The sequence below is a fragment of the Heliangelus exortis genome, chromosome 17 (genome assembly GCF_036169615.1).
Source record: "Heliangelus exortis chromosome 17, bHelExo1.hap1, whole genome shotgun sequence".
NCBI classification, from domain to species: domain Eukaryota; kingdom Metazoa; phylum Chordata; class Aves; order Apodiformes; family Trochilidae; genus Heliangelus; species Heliangelus exortis.
The window spans coordinates 7,596,734-7,615,562 of NC_092438.1; the positions used below are offsets into that span (position 1 = coordinate 7,596,734).

The window sequence follows — 18,829 nt, forward strand, 5'->3', positions numbered from 1 at the left end:
GTGATGCAGCCTGGGGCTGGGCTGCAGGACCAAGAGCAGAGAGAGGCTCAGTCCTCTTCTCCAGTTCCACCTTAGGAGCTGTAGTTGCTCTCTAGATCCACAAGGCTACATTCACTGGGGAAAGGTTGGCACCTGTGTGAAATCCAAATAGTGGTGCAGGCACAAGAGAGGTGGAGAGGAGGCTCCTTCATGTGAGAGAGCAGTGAGTGCCTGAGGATGCTTTTGGGTTGGTTTGAAGACAGGGAAGGAATTGGGATGAAAATCAAAAAAGGAGGAACAGAAAGTTAAGTAAACCATGGGCATGGTTGTGGTAAACCTGTAACATAAATCCAAAGTTGCTCTCACCTAAAACTGCTCTGAGCTGCAAGCAGAAGGAAAGAAAGCACAAAGAGAGTAGTGATGAGAGAGTAGGGACCTGCTTGGCCAAGACACTGACCCTTCACTCAGCTTTAGTTCACACAACCAAAGGCAGCACTGTACCTTGTGTATGTACTGGTCTTGTCCTTGTCCATTCACTGCACCATGGCACCAGCTCCAGCTTCTGGGAACATCTTGAGGAGTTTGCTTAACAAGCTTCCTGGTAGAAAAACCATTGCTGCTACATTTGCTTACATTTGTCTTGCTGTTGCTCTATTTGCAGACTAATTACTGTGAGCCTGACCTTATCTCCTCCTTAATAAATAAATATTTTGCTCTGTTGCTCTTGCTCTAGTGTGCATGGTGATCCAAATATAGATACATATATTTTCTCTATTTCAGATGGGGGGTGGGGCTGGTGATGTTGATGGTTGGATGAGGTGATCTTAGAGGTCTTTTCCAGCCATGGCAATTCTGTGATCTATCTGGTGCTGCAATATCCAACTGATTTTGGGTCAAAATGGTAAAGTTGGGCCACACCACTTTTAATAGACCCGCACGAGAGATGTTAGCACAGGGATCTCTGGGCAACGTGCAGCCAGGACACATTTAGCAACGCAAAGAGTGAGCAATATTGATAGCCACAAATAGCTCTAAGGAAATAATTGCATTTCTAACTCCAGAAAATCACAGCTGCTGCTTGAGGCAAGACATGGCTCTGGGTGGCTCTTTGATGTGGCCTTTTACTGTGATTCCTGTGGCTCCTGCCCTTGCTTAAAAGAACCTTGCTGCAAAAGGCAGCTGGAGTTATGTGAAGCTACAGTCCTGGCTGTACCACTGGTCAAGAATGGGGCTGGCAGAGAAGGCACAGAGATTGGTGGGGATTTAAATTAATTTCAAGGAATCAGGGCTGGTGCTTTGCTGGCTGACTGGCAGCACAGTGGCTGCATTTAAAGATGGGTTGGATGATGCCCATGCTCCACGTCACAAGCACCACCTGGTTCACACGCTGTGGCAGTGGATTGGTGACCATGCAGGGACAAGGGATGGAGGACAACCTGGCTGTGAGTACCCTGAGGGGCCTGGCTGCCCCAGGAATGCACCTGGAGCAGTGTCAGTGCCTGGCAGGTGTTTTGTGCTCTGTGTGCTCAGGCAGGGGAGCACGTAGCAGCACAGCTCTGGAGCGAAACACGTACCAGACACATTATTGAGACAGGAATTTCTTGTCATTGCAAGAGCTTGACTTACCTTTGTCATTTTAATGCATTACACTCAGAGCCTGGTTTCAAAAAAAAAAAAAACCAACAAAAAGAAACCAAAAAAAACCAAAACAAAACCAAGAAAACCCAACAAACCAATGCGCTCCCTCCCCCTGGCTTTTCCGAGATAATTTAAGTCTCTTTCTGAAAGGTCTTGTCTTGATTTCAGCAGCTCCCAGGCCAAGGAGGAAACACCAGGAGAGTGAACTTGTGCACTGCAGGGTGCTGCTGGTCAAACCAAACCCTTCAGGAACAAACCTTTTGGACAGGCTCCCGAGCAAGTGCCATTGCAAGTTCTCCTTGGGGTGCCCACACTCTGCACCCTGTGCCAGCCCTCATCCCTCTTGCCTGTCTTTACAGCTCCTCTGCCTCTTCCCTCACTCCAGCAGGCGGGGTTGACTCATCCTAGGCTTGCTCTGGGGGAAACCGTTGCCTCCAGCCCGTTTCTTGGAAACTAATTAAAAACAAAGTCCCAGAAGTGTTGCAACACACTTTGCTGCTTCTGCTTCTGGGCAGCTATTGTGCTGTGACACCTCCACACCATGCAGGCAGCTCCAGTCTGCAACCAAGCAGCTGCTGGTTTTGGGACTGTGCTAACCACAACTATGCCATCCTTCACATCAGGACCACCTTCTTCCCTATCTTTCTTTTAGCAAGGCTGAAGACTCCTTATGTGCTGAGTAATGGCTTTTATATGATCTAACCTTTGGATAAATGTACCTTTAACCTAGTACTTTCTGATCATGTAAGACAGCTCCTTCTTCCCTGAACAACCTTATTCCATTTGCTGTTTATTCCCAATATCCTCCAGAAAAAAAAATAACAGTGTTCAACCAGGTAGATCTCAATTCACTCTATACAGGATTTAAACCTTTATGGGCAGAGAAAGGTCCAGGTGTTTCATATATTTGACTTAAAGTAATCACATTCTCCAGCCTTGTACCCTTTCTAAAGCCTTCCAGGTCACCTGGCTTCATTAACTTCATTAACTTCTTCCCTTTAACTCATAGAAGCTGCTCTTGCAAAATGAAGAATCCTCCCAGAAGTTTCAAATCTAATTTCACCTTTCCCTTCCACTCATGAATCCACTCATGATCACTTGATCCAAGCTAATTTTCCGTGGCTAGCTATTACATGTCCTTTGCTTCAGACACAAAGTCTGAAATCACATCCCTTCTGGGCAGTTCAGAGCCAACTTTATGAAGAAGTTTATGGTCTACAACCCCCTGGGACACATCGGCTTTACCATTACTGACAACCTTTGATCTCCACATGACACCAAGGGAACTCAAGTCTCCTGTAATGATACTATTTGTCTCTCTAGTAACACCAAGATCTCCAACCCTATCCAAACCTGAACCTGGAGGTTTCTAACAGGATTCAGAGAAATTTTTATTTCCCCGTGCCAGCAGAGTGTTTGGCAGGTCATAGTTCTGCTAATAAAGGACCTCGAGGTCCCCGGGGGAGGAGGAGGTTGTAGAAGAATGCCAAGCACCTTTTCCCATGTATATGTTCTTGCACACACATGCATGGGTTTGTAATTTGAAACTCTCTTTACTTCTGGACAGGCTTTGCAAACTGCTTAGACCACATTCTCTGAGGTGTTTAAAGAGGGTGGAGTATGCAGTATTTATTTAGGTACTCTACAAACCTTAATAGAATCGAGTGCTTGTAGCAATCGCAGAGAGCAAACAGAAAGCCAGCTGGCAGAAACTGAACAGTGCCACTTCATTTTTATTGCTTCTAACCCCCAAAACCTAGATTATTACTAAAAAAAAATGTCTTTTTTAATTTCATTTATCTCTGATCCTGCCTTAATTTGCTTGCTGTGTGCAGCAATATTATTAGCTGTACTCTATTTTTCAACTGGCTATAAAAATTCAGCTTTTAAATTGCCTCCTGGTCCAACTCCTCTTCCGATCATTGGTAACCTGCACTTGGTGGATCTTAGAAGGCAAGATAAGTCACTAATGAAGGTAGGACAAAACCCCCTAAACCCAGACCCTCATGGATTTTAAAGCTCCCTGGGATATAACAGTGAGAACTTTTTGTCTTTTAGAATTCAAACTAAAGGGTAAAGATGTGAAAATTGCTTTGTAATATTTATCTGGGCTTCTTCTAGCCAATGTCTGTGCTGATGCTATGTCATTTATGAGTGATCAACCGTTTAAAAAAGACCTCTGGGTAATATGGTTCTTCTTCATGTAATTTTGATGCTATACATGAAGTCTTCAATGGTTGTAGTATTTAAAATGCTAATTTGACACCTTGGACACTCAGAAATCTTTTAAAGCATTAGAACATAACTAACATGAAATTAAACTGCTTCCCTCCCCTCCATCCTGGGGAGCAGGCGAAGGGAATTCCATGATGCAAAACTGTTTGGGAGAGGGCTAAAATCCAAATGCTCCAATGCAAAATCCACTTTGAAATCCAGACAGCAGTGTGAGAGGGATGGAATAGCTGCACCAAGGAAGCAGAATGAATACCCTGTGGGCTCTTCTATCCACCCATCATTAAGGCAACTTACCCCACTTACGCTGCTGAACTTTCTGCAGTGCAAGAGGAAGCTGGCACAGTCTGGGGGTGCTTCTGTCAGGCTACTGAGCTCCCTTCTCAGCACCTTTGGGGACCAACCTGTGCCAGGGACAGGGACAGAGTGAGCAAACATCCAACGAGGGTTCCCGGGGAGGTGTGGGCACGGCTCCCGTGGCACCAGGGCTTGGCAAACACAGGCACCTCTCTGGGAGCAGCCAGGTCAGGGGTTAGTGCTGCCTGCCGTGGGGTGAGGCTCCCAGCACTATGGGCAGTGTCAGGGCTGGGGTCAGTTTACCCAGCAGGGCTGGGCAGACATTGCTGCAGCCTCCGAAGGGTGCTTTGGAATTACCTCCGCATGCTTTCATCACCCACTCGGCTGGATTTGGCATTACCTATGTTTGCCTTTACTTTGGGATTATTCCAGAGGGGTTATCCCTCCATCTCTACCCCACAGGGAGAAAAAAAAATGCTGACCGCAACGAGAAGCAGGCTGTTTGCAGGCTGAGCACCCTGATGGGGGAGTTTGCTGGGCATTGGTGTTCCCCCTCTCCCCTGCAAAAGCTGCTAATGGATCCATCCTGGGCTGAGGCTGCACACGTACACCCTGGGTTTGTTTAGGCGGAAGATTTGAGCTGTGCTTTCTCACCACCTTGCTCCAGCCTGGCCCAAGCTCCTCTTAACTATCCTCGGATGCTTTTCTCAAGCTGCCAGGGAGCAAGATGCAGCCACAGCACCAGGGTGGAGGTAGGCAGTGGTGTTCAACCTGCTCCTGCTGTGGGATTCCCTGCTGTGCCCAGCTGAGCTACAAATAGCAACACCAGGTCTGAGCAGATTTGCAATCTGTGGTCATCCAGGGCAAAGTACCTGGCCTGGAGCAAATGGCTCCTCTTGTCAAGAGGCAGGAAAGCAGGAGTGCTTTGGTATGAGGGGAGCATCATACCAGACCTTTCCTGTGCAGCAGCATCATTATTTGCATTCTGGTTTTGTCCTTTGGTTTGCCAACTTGTGTTGCCATTTGAGGTCTGGTCTTTAACTCTAGGTGGGGTTTTTTGTTTGTTTTTCATTTACTTTGTCCTTAACAGCAAAGCCAGATCAGTAACACATTTATAGGGGTGGGGGTTCTTTCACATCAATAAGCCTAAAATCCACACAGATGCCAGCCAGGCATCCATATGAAATGCCTCATGTATGACTGTTCAGGCATTGGATTGGCCTGTCTAGGACAGTGGTGGAGTCACCATCCCTGGAGGCACTTAAAAAGCATTTGGACCTTAAGGATATGGTTTAGTAGCTAACTGTGGTGTTAGTCAAAGGTTGGACTGGATGATCTTGGGGGTCTCTTCCAACCTAAACATTCTGTGATTCTGTGATGAGTCCTGGTCACAGATGCCATTTTGCAGGTAGTGGCTCCACAGCTGCTCCCAGCAAGGCACCAGGATGCAATATGTCCTTTCAGAAAGCAAGGGGCACTTGCCTTGTGCTCATCCCCTCCCTTTCCTGACCATCACAGCTCACCTCTTTTTCAGCTTGCAGAAAAATACGGCCCCATCTTCACTCTCCACTTTGGGTTCCAGAAAGTTGTGGTCCTGACCGGGTACGAAGTTGTGCGGGAGGCACTTGTGAACTACACAGAGGAGTTTGTAGACAGACCATCCATCCCAATATTTGACCAAATTCAGAACGGAAACGGTACTAGAGAAATGAGAGGGGGTGGGCGGGAGGGACGAGATCATCACTTAGTGCCAGCCCAACTCTGCTCCCCCAGGGCCCAGCTTTTAAACATCCCCCTTGGACCCTTCTGCACCCAAGCCAAGAGAAAAGATTTGGCCTTCCTAGTTTCATTCAGTGCCTCCTGGCTTTTCCCTACCATCATTCTTGCTAATGCACTCCCTATCATAAGTGTTTGAGGGTGAGGAGTGGGATTTCTAAAGGCACCGTGGTCATTCTGGGGTTAATTTCCATGAGACATCAACGAGAGTGGCTCTCCACCACCACCACCACATTTACAAACCTTCCCCCTGGTTCCAGGGGACTTTGGACTAACTGGTTTGGCTGTTCAGAGCTGCAGGGTTTTTCCCTTTCTCCCACTGCCAGGTGCTACAACCCTGGACATCATCAGCGCCCATGACTTCCCTACCCACAAAAGCTCCTGGGTGGACCACACGAGGCAGGTTCAGGCAGGAGCAAGAGGCTGAAGTTGGGAATTTGCCCCCACAAACAAACTCATGGTTTTTCCAGGGCAAATGAAGATTTCAGAGGACTTTTTGCCTTGTTTTTCCACCCCCTGCTTCAGCCAAGACTTTAAATTTGAGCATCCAAAAGGCAGCTTCATATGCTGGTCATGGGCTGAAGTTTGGCTTACAATTAGAAATTAAATTACCCAGCCATAATATCCACAGACAAATTTATCACTGCATAAGGAAAAGGAATCGATGGGGAGAAAAGCATTTTTCAGAGTTAATTTACTTGTAAAATATCCCTGTGGGAGACTGTCAGTACTGCCCTATAAGTCCTTTCACACTTACCTTCTCAGCCCAAGTCTGAGCCACTTGGAGATGACTGGAAGCTATAGATTCACAGGGGCTCTTAATTAACAATGGTCACAAATTCTCTAACAGAACGTATTTTTCCTCCAGAAAGTGCCAATTTGTTGACTCCAAAGCTGTTTGCAGAAAACTAATTATCCAGATGAAAATGCCTAAATTAAAGAAAAAAATTAAAAGGAAAGTTTAGAAATTTGCTTTGATGTTTTTAGAGAAAGAAGTTTTGTCTTCCAAATTAAAACTACACAGCTCTAAACCAGTGTTCATTCTAGGAAAATGAAACACATCTAAAAACCTTCCAGCTAAGATGAAGAAGTGGTGTGCTGGAATCCAGTTTTCCAATTGACACCATCTGAGATAATATTTGAATTTTTAATACAATTTTTTCTTTCACTATTTTCAACAACCTGACAGGATGAAATACCCATCCCTGCTTGATGGTGAGTGATTATCAAGACATGAGCTCAGTGACCTCTACACAATGGTAGGATTTTGGCCACTGACAATAATACAGTATTGTGAGAACCTCTATAAATTCCTAAGTTCAGCACTGGCCAGGGTTGAGGAGACTGAATTATTCCATCTCATGTAGATAAAATGTCTTTATGACTGGAACAGGACAAAGGCAGAAGCTTCAAAGGATGTTCTACAATGAAGCTTCTACAAGGATGTTGCTTGAGGCCCTTGACTTACAACCACATTTGGTCAGAAATTTGCATGATTGACTGAGACCAACCTCTCCCCAGCTCCACAGCCAACCAGTCCTGCTCTAAAAACCACACCTGCTCATCTTGCACTCTGGAGAGGGCTGGGGCATAGTGGGTTGGGTGGGAGCTTGATTTTCCCAAATTAAAGGCTCAGTGAGACTGGAAGAAGATAAGTGAGGGGATACAGGGATGGGGCACAGAGAAATGGGAGACCCTTAATTCCCAAATCAGCGGGAAACTGGGCAGCAGGAACACTTGTGGAGATCCCTCCTCATCCAGTCTCCTGTTTTGGTTCGTGGGGGGGGGGCTCCTCCATGCTTGGGCCCAGCAGTGATGTCTCATGGCCTCCCCAGGCTTGTTCTTCTCTATTGGGGAGCTCTGGAGAACCACCCGGAGGTTCACCGTGTCCAGCATGCGCAACCTCGGCATGGGGAAAAAAATGATAGAAGGGAGAATTTTTGAGGAGCTTCACTTCCTTATCGAGAAGATCAAATCCTTCAAAGGTGAGCTGGACACCACCAGGGAGCTGTACAGCCTCATAGGCATCACTGACCATCTCATGACCATTTCCATCCTCCTCCTGTTGCAGGGGAACCTTTTAGCCTGCCCTCCTTCAACTGTGCTCCGATCAACGTCACCTTTGTCATGCTGTTTGGGGACAGGTTTGACTATAAGGACCCAACATTTCTCACTCTTTTAAGACTCATAGATGAAGTTATGATTCTTCTGGGATCTCCGTATTTGAACGTAAGTAGCCTGTCCCACAGATGAACATTTTTTTCACACTGGCACATGACATTTATGAGCCACGCAAACTTGAGAAGTCAGTTCAGCAGTTTTCAAATATTCAAAACCAGCCAAGAAACCTAAAAAGTAACAGCTCTGTTGTACCAACTCGGTGACAACACATGGGCAGCCAGATTCCCCTTTGCCACTCACCTTTTCAACCCTCCCTGATGGAGCTCCATGGAGCTAAAATGGAGCTAAAATGAGAACTGGTTATTTTAGCTCTGCAGTTATTTTTTTGGCTTCTTTGACATAATTGCACCCTCTAGACTTCCTTTGCCTTTGCTGTCTTTTCTGAAAAAGGCACATTCAGTGCCCATGTCCAGGTGAGTGAGATTTTGCAGACTGTATTAAAAATACTTCCCTGGAGAGTACAAGGAAAACTTTTAATCTTCAGACTATCTTTCCCATCTTTCATAACTGATGTTGGAAAAAACTAACTAGTCTCATACTAACTAAACTGATTGTGGCCTGGCATGCTGGAGCCCCAGCTCTGTCGAGAGGCTGACCAGCCTGTTACTGGTGGAGGATCTGTTCCCACAGAACAGAAGAAATACTTAAAATTAGGTAGTACTAAAAAAAGGCTCAAGAGCTGCAAAATCCTCCCCTATGCAAATCTTCCCAGGAAGTCCTTGGGGTGCTAAGCTATTATTTGAAGAGAAAACTCAATGAATGCATCATGCCTTAGGGAGAAGTTGTTTCAGCACGTTGATATTTCTGCACAATTAATGCTTCTCTTTTTAAATTCCTCTTTAGTATTTCAATTTCTACCCGTTCCTTGGATTTCTTTTCAAAACCCACAAGATCATGCTGGGGAAAATAGAAGACGTACGTGTGATTTTAAGGCAATACATGAAGGCAAGCAGGGAGGATATCAATGAGAACAGTGTGAGGAGCTACATTGATGCACTGATATTCAAGCAACAAGAGGTATTTGACTCCTGAGCTCTGCTAGCTATTTGCAACATCTCCTTTGGATTTCCTAGCTAAAACAGCTGCTGAGTCTTGACATGCCACATAAACCTGTGCTGTTATGCTATTGGTACTGAAAGCAGACACTGGTCTCTTATAGTTGGTGTAATTTACTGTGGAGATTTTTCTACCAAAATTAAGATATGAGTGTGAGATCTGCTCCTTGATTCTAGTAGGAAATGCATGAATAAAAGCTGACTCTGCCTTTCTTTTTTATGACAAGAAACCAATTGGTCATCAATATTGTTGCTCCAAGATGAATGATGCACTTAAAGTACTTGAATGATAAATAAATCATCAGTACAAGTCCTGGCCCTGCCCTGCATCTTACTTCAGTAGAGACTTGTCAGTTTCAGATATCAGATGATTTCATTCTACACAAAATACTTGGCATCTGAGTTTTTTCTTCTTTCTGGATTTAGGCCAACCTTAGGCACTAAGTCTTCTACCCAGCTTGTGGAGGAAGGCTCAGTACAGTCCTAATGCCCAGCAGGAATGGCCTGAAAGGTCATTTTAAACGTTGTTCAGGAGTCAATCCTGCCTTTGGGCAAGAGCAGTCCACCAGAACTGGGATTAGCTGAATCTCCTCTGCACAGGGGAGGGACTGGGCTCTTTCCAAACTTGTGAGGCTAAGTCTGCAAACAACATCTGGCCCTGGGCTTCAGGCTGCTTCTGGGTAGGGATGGATGCTGAATCAAAACTCCAGTCCAAACTTTCCATCTTTTGTCATAGGCTATGCAGTATTTCCAAGCCTGTTGAATACCAAGACTGATCTTGGTAAAACCTTTCTCATCCTTTTTCAAGGAGAAAAACAAGAAAGACAGCCTCTTCCATGATGACAACCTAATGGCATCCATACTTGACCTGGTCATGGCAGGAACAGAGACCATAGCCACCACACTCCAGTGGGCCATCCTCCTGATGATGAAATACCCAGAGATTCAAAGTGAGCTCCTTTCTCCTCTGCTCCATCCCTGGTATGGAAGATGTGGGGAGGGGAGAGGCTTGGCTGTAGATCCACAGAAGTTCTTTTGCCTTAAGAGATGAATCCCACCTCTTTATTTGTTATTTTGAAATCAGGGAGTATGATTTGATCCTGATCAAACTCACAGTAAAACAGGCCCTGTGCCTTGCTGGGAGGGAAGATGAGTGGAGGTCAAAATATGATGCTGGGGGAACATCCCATCCATGTGCCTGACCTAGAAACAGAGCAGGGAAACCCAGGCTGGTGTTTTTAAGAATCATCTCTCTCCAAACTCTGGAAAAAAACGTTACTCCCAGAACCAAATCTGAGGAGGGAGTCGGTTTCCCCACTGGGGCACATCCCTTGATTTTTTCCTTCCAGAAAAGGTGCAGGAGGAGATTGGGAGAACTGTCAAAGCTGGAAGCTGGGCCACCTACGAGGACCGGAGGAACATGCCGTACACCAACGCGGTGCTACACGAGGTGCAGAGATTTATCACCCTCCTGCCCCACGTTCCCCGCTGCACTGCTGTTGACACCCACTTCAGGGGCTACTTCCTTCCCAAGGTAGGTCACTGCTCCATCCCAGGAACACACCACCATTTCTGCTAGTGCCATTAAAGACTGGTTTCTTTAGAGGGAATTACAGGGTGGAAGCCCAAATTAAACATCCAAAATCACCCCCAGAAGAGTTTCTTCCTCTCCAGTGATGATGGAGATCCCCCAGAGGGATGGGTATTGTAGGACTCAATTCAGTTCCTCTCATGTCCAGGACTTCCTCACTCCATCAGTGACTCTGATTTACCTCCCTGATGTCATCTGCACAGTGAAGTATCTGCCAGGGAATTTACAGGCTCTTACCCTCTGCACCTTGAGGGATTCAGCTTCAATCCTTGCTGGGAAAATCTCACTGAATTCTTTCTCTACCAGGTGATAGGATAAAACCCTCAGGGTCTCCACCTACCTCAGGTGGAGTCTCAGCAAATCTGGGACACAAAAATCTGTGTCACAAAATGAACCCAAAGAGAGCACTTCTGCTATTCTTTGTGCCTCCATGTACTTCTCTTCCAGGGTATAATTGTAATCCCATCACTCACCTCAGTGCTGCTGGACAAGACGCAGTGGGAGACACCACATCAGTTCAACCCCAACCACTTCCTTGATGCTGAAGGGAATTTTGTCAAGAGAGAGGCTTTCCTGCCCTTCTCCACAGGTAACTCAGGGGCTGATCTGCACAGAGCAGAGGCTCTGGCAGGACAACTTTCTTACAGTAAACACTAACGTGATATTCATGGCTAAGAACTGCCTTTAACTCAGTCAAAAAGCTACCAGGCAACTGAATGGAGTCAACTATTTCTGCCTCAGAGCACACCTCCTCACCACCAAAGGGGTTGGTTCCCAGAGATTCATCAGGAAAGAAGACAGAGATATTTATTGGATCCAAAAGAAGGTGGAAAACTTCCTGACAGCTGTCAGGAGTTGGTAGATAACCAGATAGGGCTGGTGGGGCTGCCAGCATAGCTGTGAACAGTGTTTGTCAGCTCTCCTGGAAGGGAGAGAACAATCCAAGGACCTTCAAGTTCTGTCTTTAGGCCACATGTGAGTGGGTCTGATGGATATGGCCCCATCCATTGCCCACCAGAGCCAAGGAAGAGGGTCTCAGTACTCCCTGTACCTTGGCTGAGTATTAGAGCCAGCAGGGACCAAAGATGGGATAGAGGACATCAAACCATATTACTCTGACTATGAAATCTTAAATGCAAGGCCCTGGATTGTTACCACAGATCCCTTTGGAGGGAGATTCTTCCAGTGGCACTTTGAAGAGCTCCTAAGGATTCCTAGCAAGACCTGTTCTTTTAGAGGGAGAAGCACAGCCCCATGGTGAGGGAATATGATAGGCAAAAGTGAGTTTCAAACCGTTCCACTTTGGAAGGAGATGGCATTTTTCTGTCAGGATGCTTTTCCAAGAGAAAGGGTTGAAAATGCTGAGAGGGGTAAGGAGAGGAGAGGGTACATCATAAATGCAGAATAAGCCTGTGACATGGCTGTGACTTGCCGCTGCAGGTAGCTGTGGGATGTGAGAGAGCAGGCAGGGACACTGCCAGCAGGACAGGGACAGCAATATGGACTCCTCTGCTCTAAAATGCTTTGGTGCCTTCCAGGGTTTCACTGCAACATCTCAGATGCTAACGAGTTCACAGCAAATATTCTGGTCTGGTCTTTCCATCAAGTAACCACCCTGCTTTTATCTGCAGGGCGAAGGAACTGCATTGGGGAAAGCCTCGCCAAGATGGAGCTGTTTGTCTTCTTTGTTGGGTTGCTGCAAACGTTTACCTTTCAACCCCAACCAGGAGTTTCAGAGGCTGACTTGGACCTTACTGTCCCCCAGACAACTTTCACATTAAGGCCTCAGCCTCAAGCAACCTGTGCTGTGCTGCGTGAGTAACCACAGCCCTGCTGAAGAGCAACCCACGTGGGGCAACCCACGTTAGACCCAACGTAGCTGTGTGAGGAATCACCACCCTCTTTCACATCCCCTTCCCACTGTCCCCTCATCCACTCCCACTCCACTGCTCTCCACCACTACCTCTGCCCCACGGGGGGCTGACCCCCTCTTTCCTCCTGTGTGGGGAGGGGTGCACATGATCAGTGAGAAACCATGCTCATGGTTGACAACCACACATTTCTTCTCAAGGCAGACTGCTTGGAGCCAATTGAGGCACCGTGGAGGGGTCTGGTGAAGGGGATGTGGCCCACACGTAGATGTGACATCAGGATCCCACACCAAAGCAGTGAGGTTCATAATGTCACACAGATCTGCCCAAAATCCCAAGGAAAGATGCACCACCATTTGATAATAGATGCAGAAATACACTGTGAGCCCCTACCCTCTGTAGGTACCTCCTGAGCTTTTCCAAGCTCCCTAAGCAGCTGAAGCTTCTAGCAAAATCCTACCAGGATCCTAGGCAGCCAAGTCAAACACTGAGAGTGGGAAAACAGAACAATTCATGTGATTTGAGGACAATGATATTTCTGCCTTGGAGCAGTGTCCTGAAAGATGCCCCAGAGCCTGCAGACCCATTTAGATAAGTAAGTGCTGTAATCACCAAGCTGAGCACTGTTTCAGACACAATGACAGAAGAGCTGCATTTCTGAGTTTGCAATCTGTATCAAAAGGCCACATGAGATTTTTACCCACATCAGTTCATAAAAGTCAAATGATACTGACCCATTTCCAGTTTTATGGATGTTTCCTGAGCTTGTTGAATAGGAGCAAACACTGTTCCTCTCTTCAGACCTCCTGGGTACTGTTGAGAGCCAATGTCAGCAGTCAGTCTGCTATCTGGGATGGTCTGCCCATTGGAACCGGCCATGAAATTTCCTTGCAAATGGTGTCTCATTTCACAGTGCTTGTATTGCACACACATGCAAGGAGAACTGGGATCAAGGATTAGATGAGACCTGGTTTTGGTTGTTTTCCTTTCCTCTGTAGCTCTGGCTGGCTCTTTGCCCTGCCTGGAACACTCTTATCTGCCATCATATTCCGCAATCCTATTCCAGTTGATGTATAGCTCAGGCAATTTTTCATCCAATTATTTTCCTGTGAATTGCCACTTCTCCATATGGATTTTCTTATCATGTGCTTTATCACACTGTTTGTTCCCCCTTCACAGGGAACCAAATAAAATTTCAGTCGCATGTCTTCATTACATTTCAAATGCCTTCTACCCAATTTTCCATTCCACAGAAGTGCCAGTGCCATGAAAGTGCCATGACCCTGAGCCAGATTGGCAACAAACATTCTAAGTTTTACTTACATCTCTTGGTTGCAAAGGCTGAATTGAAAGCCTGGCAGCACAGCTTCCCTGATGCTCTTGCTGCCCATCTTTGTGTCTTTTGGCCTTGTGCTTAGTTGCTCTTTTTGTCCAACACCTTGTGCCCGGGCATTCCCAGGCAGGCAGTGCTGGCTGGGCAAAGAAATCCATCAGACTGCACAACACCCAGGCTGCAACCAGAGCCACAAACTACCAGGTGCAAACACCTATGGGAAACAGCTTTCTCTGATGCCTTTGAAAAGTGATCACTCACCAGCACACCGAAATAAGGCAGCTGAATATATCTATGCAAAAAAAAAGTTCCTGCTCCCCATTTACTTGTTCAGCCAAATGATGGCAGAACATTGACTGTGACAGCTACATGCTTATCTAGTAGAAAACATTGGCTCTCTGGTGGAAATACCATTTCCACATTCCTCAGTGGCCCTGTGGATATTCCCTCCAGCCACAAATCATCTTTGTACCTTGCAAAACCCTGACCTGAATTGAGGGCAAACATCTTGGGGCAGGGAGAGTTGGTTGATTTTTAGGACAAGAGCTGAACAACTCCAGCTCAATGTGTGTCAGTGGCTCCTGACACCCAGGCGGGACCAGGACGTCCCACAGCCCCGCCTGCCACCCCTGGTGCTGCCCGATGGGGACGAGGATCATGTGCCAGCAGCCAGCCAGGTCTGTAAAACGAGGTCTGCCTTGAACCTGCAGCCCCTCTGGGTGTCATCCAGAGCAATGAGCGCTGGGCAGAATCTCATCTGTGTTTTCTTTTTGCCACGAGATGGCACCGCGATCCCTCTGAGCGGGAAGCAGCGCAGCCTCTCCCCCCCCCCCCATCCTTCCTGGGGTACCGAGCTCTGACAGCCCCAAACTGGGGCCGTATAAGGAGGGTAGGGCAAAGCCTTGAGGCTTTATGCACCTCCTGTCCAACTGCATTCATTTGCCAGCAGGGACAGACACGCAATTTGCTCAGCCTGGAAGAATTAGGGAGTTTGCAGGCAGAGGAAGGAATCTTCTCCTCCCCATCCTACAGCAGACCAGGATCCCACCCACAGGTTCCACATCAAGGAAATAGTTGGGGTTGAACTCAACCGGCACCCTCCATAGCCCTTCACCCATCAGAGGAGGTAACCGGGGGGTGTGGGTGGGTGGCACTGTTGTTACCTGCATCACCACCAGGTTCTGCTTCAGCATGTGGGGAGGTAGCAAACCTCTGGTGTTGCCCATCCCACCACAGAACCCTTCCTCCCTTTGTGTCTGCAAACCAACTTCTCTCTCTGAAGGACTGATTTCTGAGCTTGCACATAACCAATGACCCTTTGTTAGCTTCACTGGAATTACCAACTAACCTGTCACTGGGCAGCAATGGTTCTTGGCTGTTCCTGAGGGATGAAGCAGAAGATATGGGCCAGGATTCCTTCCTGCTCAGTTGTCCTCTGCTTGCCTCCAGCAGACCAGATGCTGCCATGGTTCTCCCAAAGCAGAAGTGCTCTGCAGGGAATGAATGGCAACAGAGAGCAAGGAGAATAAGGAACAAGCTCCAGATCATGAAAACTGATCTGTGGAAAATGAGGAGTTGTGTGCTTAACCTGCAGACACACACACACACACCCCCATAGGTCTGGGCACAGAGGAGATGGGGGATTAGGGAACTGGCTCTTCCTCACCAAAAGCCCTGTGCTTCAGGCTCCTGTGGGCTGCTGGGGTGCTGCACCCTCCTCTTCATCTGGAGAGCAGCAGGGATCTTGGGGATGAAGTTGCCTTTAAAGTGGGTGTCAAGACAGGAACCTGTGGCAGGAGGGTGACAACTCTCTGCACCTCATGGATTGCCCCATGGTTTTCCAGTCCTCAAAGGCAGGTGAGCAGCTGGGGCCAAGAATTCTCTCAGTCGCTGGGTGTGCCCTTTCTGCAGGGCACAGGAGAGGCATGAAGTGGGTTTCCCTCAGTGGTAAAGCAATTCCAGATCCCAGCTTGTGCTGACTGTTGGTTGGATCAGCCAGGGGTCAGGAGGTTGTCCAGTCCCTGGGAACAGAGAGAGAAAAATCCCTCAGGTCCTTTGGTCTCAAATGGCAGCATTCAGTGTGCTGGAAAAAGGGTATTTTGGATGTTGATGCAACATGATCTAGTCAATTATTTCTTGCTTTTCCTTTAGAGTGCAGTATTTAGCATATTAAAATAGGAGGATATTTACCCAAAGTTTCAATATATTCATACAGACCATAACAGAGCATGGTCATTAGACAATCAACACAGAGCATCTCTGTGTAAGGTCCCAGGAACCAGCACATTGTTAAAATACCTGTAGTTTGAATACCAGTACGTTTATGTAACTCATCAGGTTGTTTTCATTAATACTGTCTTTGCTTTTCTTGATGCACTTCTTTAAAATCACACACACCTCCTACTTTTTTTCAGTATCCTATTGTGAGGCTTGAGGAGAAATCCAAGGAATGGGTAGAAATTAAATAACTAAAAAGAAAAAAGATACAGAAAAAATTAAACTCACCCATTACCTTGTAAAACTCAGGTATCATAATGGAGAAATAATTTATGTGAGGAAATAACTGACACGTAATTATAGTCTCTCCTTTTTGGTAACTAAAAAAATTTGATGTATAAAAGCACCTCCTCTTATTAAAAGTTCCCTACAGAAATGAATGGAGCCTATCAGACTTGTCTAGACAGAGCCTATAAAAACGAATTAAAAAAATACAATTAAGGGAAAGTGATAGTAAACCCAAGAAACAATGAAATTACATTTTAAAAGAGGTAATAAAGCAAAAAGATAAAGCATTACGCATTACACAAAGAAAACTCCCAATGTTTAGCAAGCCAAAATACTTAAGTTTTAAAGTTGTTAGATCATCACTTCTAACTTCCACATAAATTATAAATCAATTACACTCAGTTCCAGCACAATAAACCACTGCATTTTATGTGCAGGGGGGTTACTTACACTATTTCTCAATATTATAAATAAAGTGGCTGCAGAACTGGAGTCACAAATGTCTTGCTCTTGCTACCTGGTTAAAATTCTTTGCTGTATTCTGCAAAAATTGAACCTGCCACAGAGATTAAAAGGAAAAGGATGTTGTACAATTGTTTTACTGCAAATAGTTCTCATTAAGGAAATATATTCAGTATTTTCAATAGTACCTTAAGTAACTAATTCTTTATTCCTGGTGGTGGAGGATTAAGTTTAACAAGAGCTCCTGGCACAGGTGAAAGCCAAGCAAGAAGTAATATATCAAACAGTTGGGTGCTGTCCACACCAAAGCTCTGGGTTTGGCTTGTTTATAGCTTTGTCTCTTTGCAGCCATACCCAGTGCAAAGCTCTATGCATGGCATTTGTCTCGGGCTGACTTATTTTTCCTTAGAAAAATGGCCCAGCTGATTCAGAGAGCAGGGCCAGGAGGAGGTGACACAGCTCCATCCCTGCCATGGAGAAGACAAACGATTTCACTGAACAACTTGCTGCTTAGAGGATGAACTGTGTCCTGAGCAGGGGACAGGGACAAGGAGGGGTGATGGGCAGATGGGGAATGTCCAGCTCACCCTTCAGCCAAAACCAGTGCTCAGCTAAGAGGGCACAGAGGTGCTTGAGTACAATTCAGAAGATCTCCGATGCCAGGAGGGCTTCTAGGGCTGAGCACAGACTACATCTTCACACAGCACTGTAACCCACCCTTCCTCATGCTGGGCCTCACTCATAGAAACAAGATTAAAAAAAAAACCCAAAACACCACACAGTCCATGCATTATATATATATTAGGTCATCAGATCTTTTCCTTTCAGCCCTGGATTGTTCCCTTCATTGTTTTTCAATGTCTAGTCTTGGACAATGTATTACTTTTTAACATGCAACTCAGAAACATGCCAAAAATTTGTTTACAGAAGTAATTGTTTGAGGTACAAACAGCCCGTGCTGCTGCACTCCTGCCAGTTCTTGCAGTCTTTATCATGAGTCATGCATGATCCATGCTTTGTCTGAGCTGCCAGTAACTGCAGAAAAGAGATTGCATAAGGACCTTGGCCTTCATGTTGTGGAAAATAATTTCCTTCCCTCTGCGCTGCAAAAAAAGAAAAAACCCCTTGAAATGTGACCCAAGTGCCACTGAAAACAAACCCCCCCCCCCAAAAAAAAACCTGATAAGGTAAATAAGAAAATCCTCAGAAGCATTTGTCTTAGGAAAACAAAAAACTGCCCCACAGCTCCACAAAATGTTGTCTTACATACTAAAGACACAGCTCAAGACCCTTAAATACAGCTGCAAGAGAAACAACACATTTGTCAGACAGCAGAGCAAGCACATCCTCATCTCTGCAACCTGCCAGCACCATTTCCATGTTGGATGTGACAGAATGTGGGTACCTGCAGTTCTCCAGGCTCAGTAAAAAAATCTCACCCTACCAATAGGTGCAGCCCAGGGGACCCTCTTGCCGTCCTCTCTCCTTTGCAGCCAGGGCAGAGGATGGTGAGAGGCTCCTACAGGCTGCAGCCACAGAGCCCGTTCCCAGTTGGTTTTGGCAGCAAACCCTTTTCCAAGTTGCCTTCTTGATGCTGCAGTTGAGTGCAGGGGAGAAGAAGGGATGCACGTGGCCAATGTGCCCAACACCTTCCTCTGGGTCAGTGCCATCAGACTGCTCCTGGGTCATCCAGGCACCTCCTTTCCAGCCACTCTCCAGTGTGTCACTGCACCATCCCCAGATCCCTCCTCCTTCCCTGCCCTCCTCTGCAGAAGGATTTCTGGTCTTGCCAGTGCAGGAGCCACAGTCCAAACCACTTCCCATCTCCCAAACATTGAGCCCACTGAAAGCTGGATGGTGTAAGATGAAATCCATCTCCACAGGCACCCTGGAGGCCCCTTGCATGGTG

At 46.5% G+C, this 18,829-nt stretch overlaps 1 protein-coding gene and 1 long non-coding RNA gene across 2 annotated transcripts; one reads left to right on the top strand and one right to left on the bottom strand.

The window, feature by feature from the left end:
* Positions 1 to 283: 283 nt before the first annotated feature.
* LOC139803867 (uncharacterized) lies at positions 284 to 15,987 on the bottom strand. Its single transcript, XR_011729191.1, has 6 exons — positions 15,620 to 15,987; positions 15,302 to 15,443; positions 6,680 to 6,852; positions 5,670 to 5,846; positions 4,147 to 4,253; positions 284 to 577 (listed from the first exon to the last, which is right to left on the bottom strand). It is a non-coding gene; the product is annotated as an uncharacterized lncRNA (long non-coding RNA).
* On the top strand, positions 3,244 to 12,822 carry CYP2W1 (cytochrome P450 family 2 subfamily W member 1). The gene is made up of 9 exons (XM_071760457.1): positions 3,244 to 3,592; positions 5,681 to 5,843; positions 7,758 to 7,907; positions 7,994 to 8,151; positions 8,947 to 9,120; positions 9,967 to 10,108; positions 10,508 to 10,692; positions 11,197 to 11,338; positions 12,381 to 12,822. Exons 1-9 carry the CDS (start codon positions 3,395 to 3,397, stop codon positions 12,569 to 12,571), a joined length of 1,503 nt encoding a protein of 500 aa, XP_071616558.1. The 5' UTR covers positions 3,244 to 3,394; the 3' UTR covers positions 12,572 to 12,822.
* Positions 15,988 to 18,829: the final 2,842 nt, after the last annotated feature.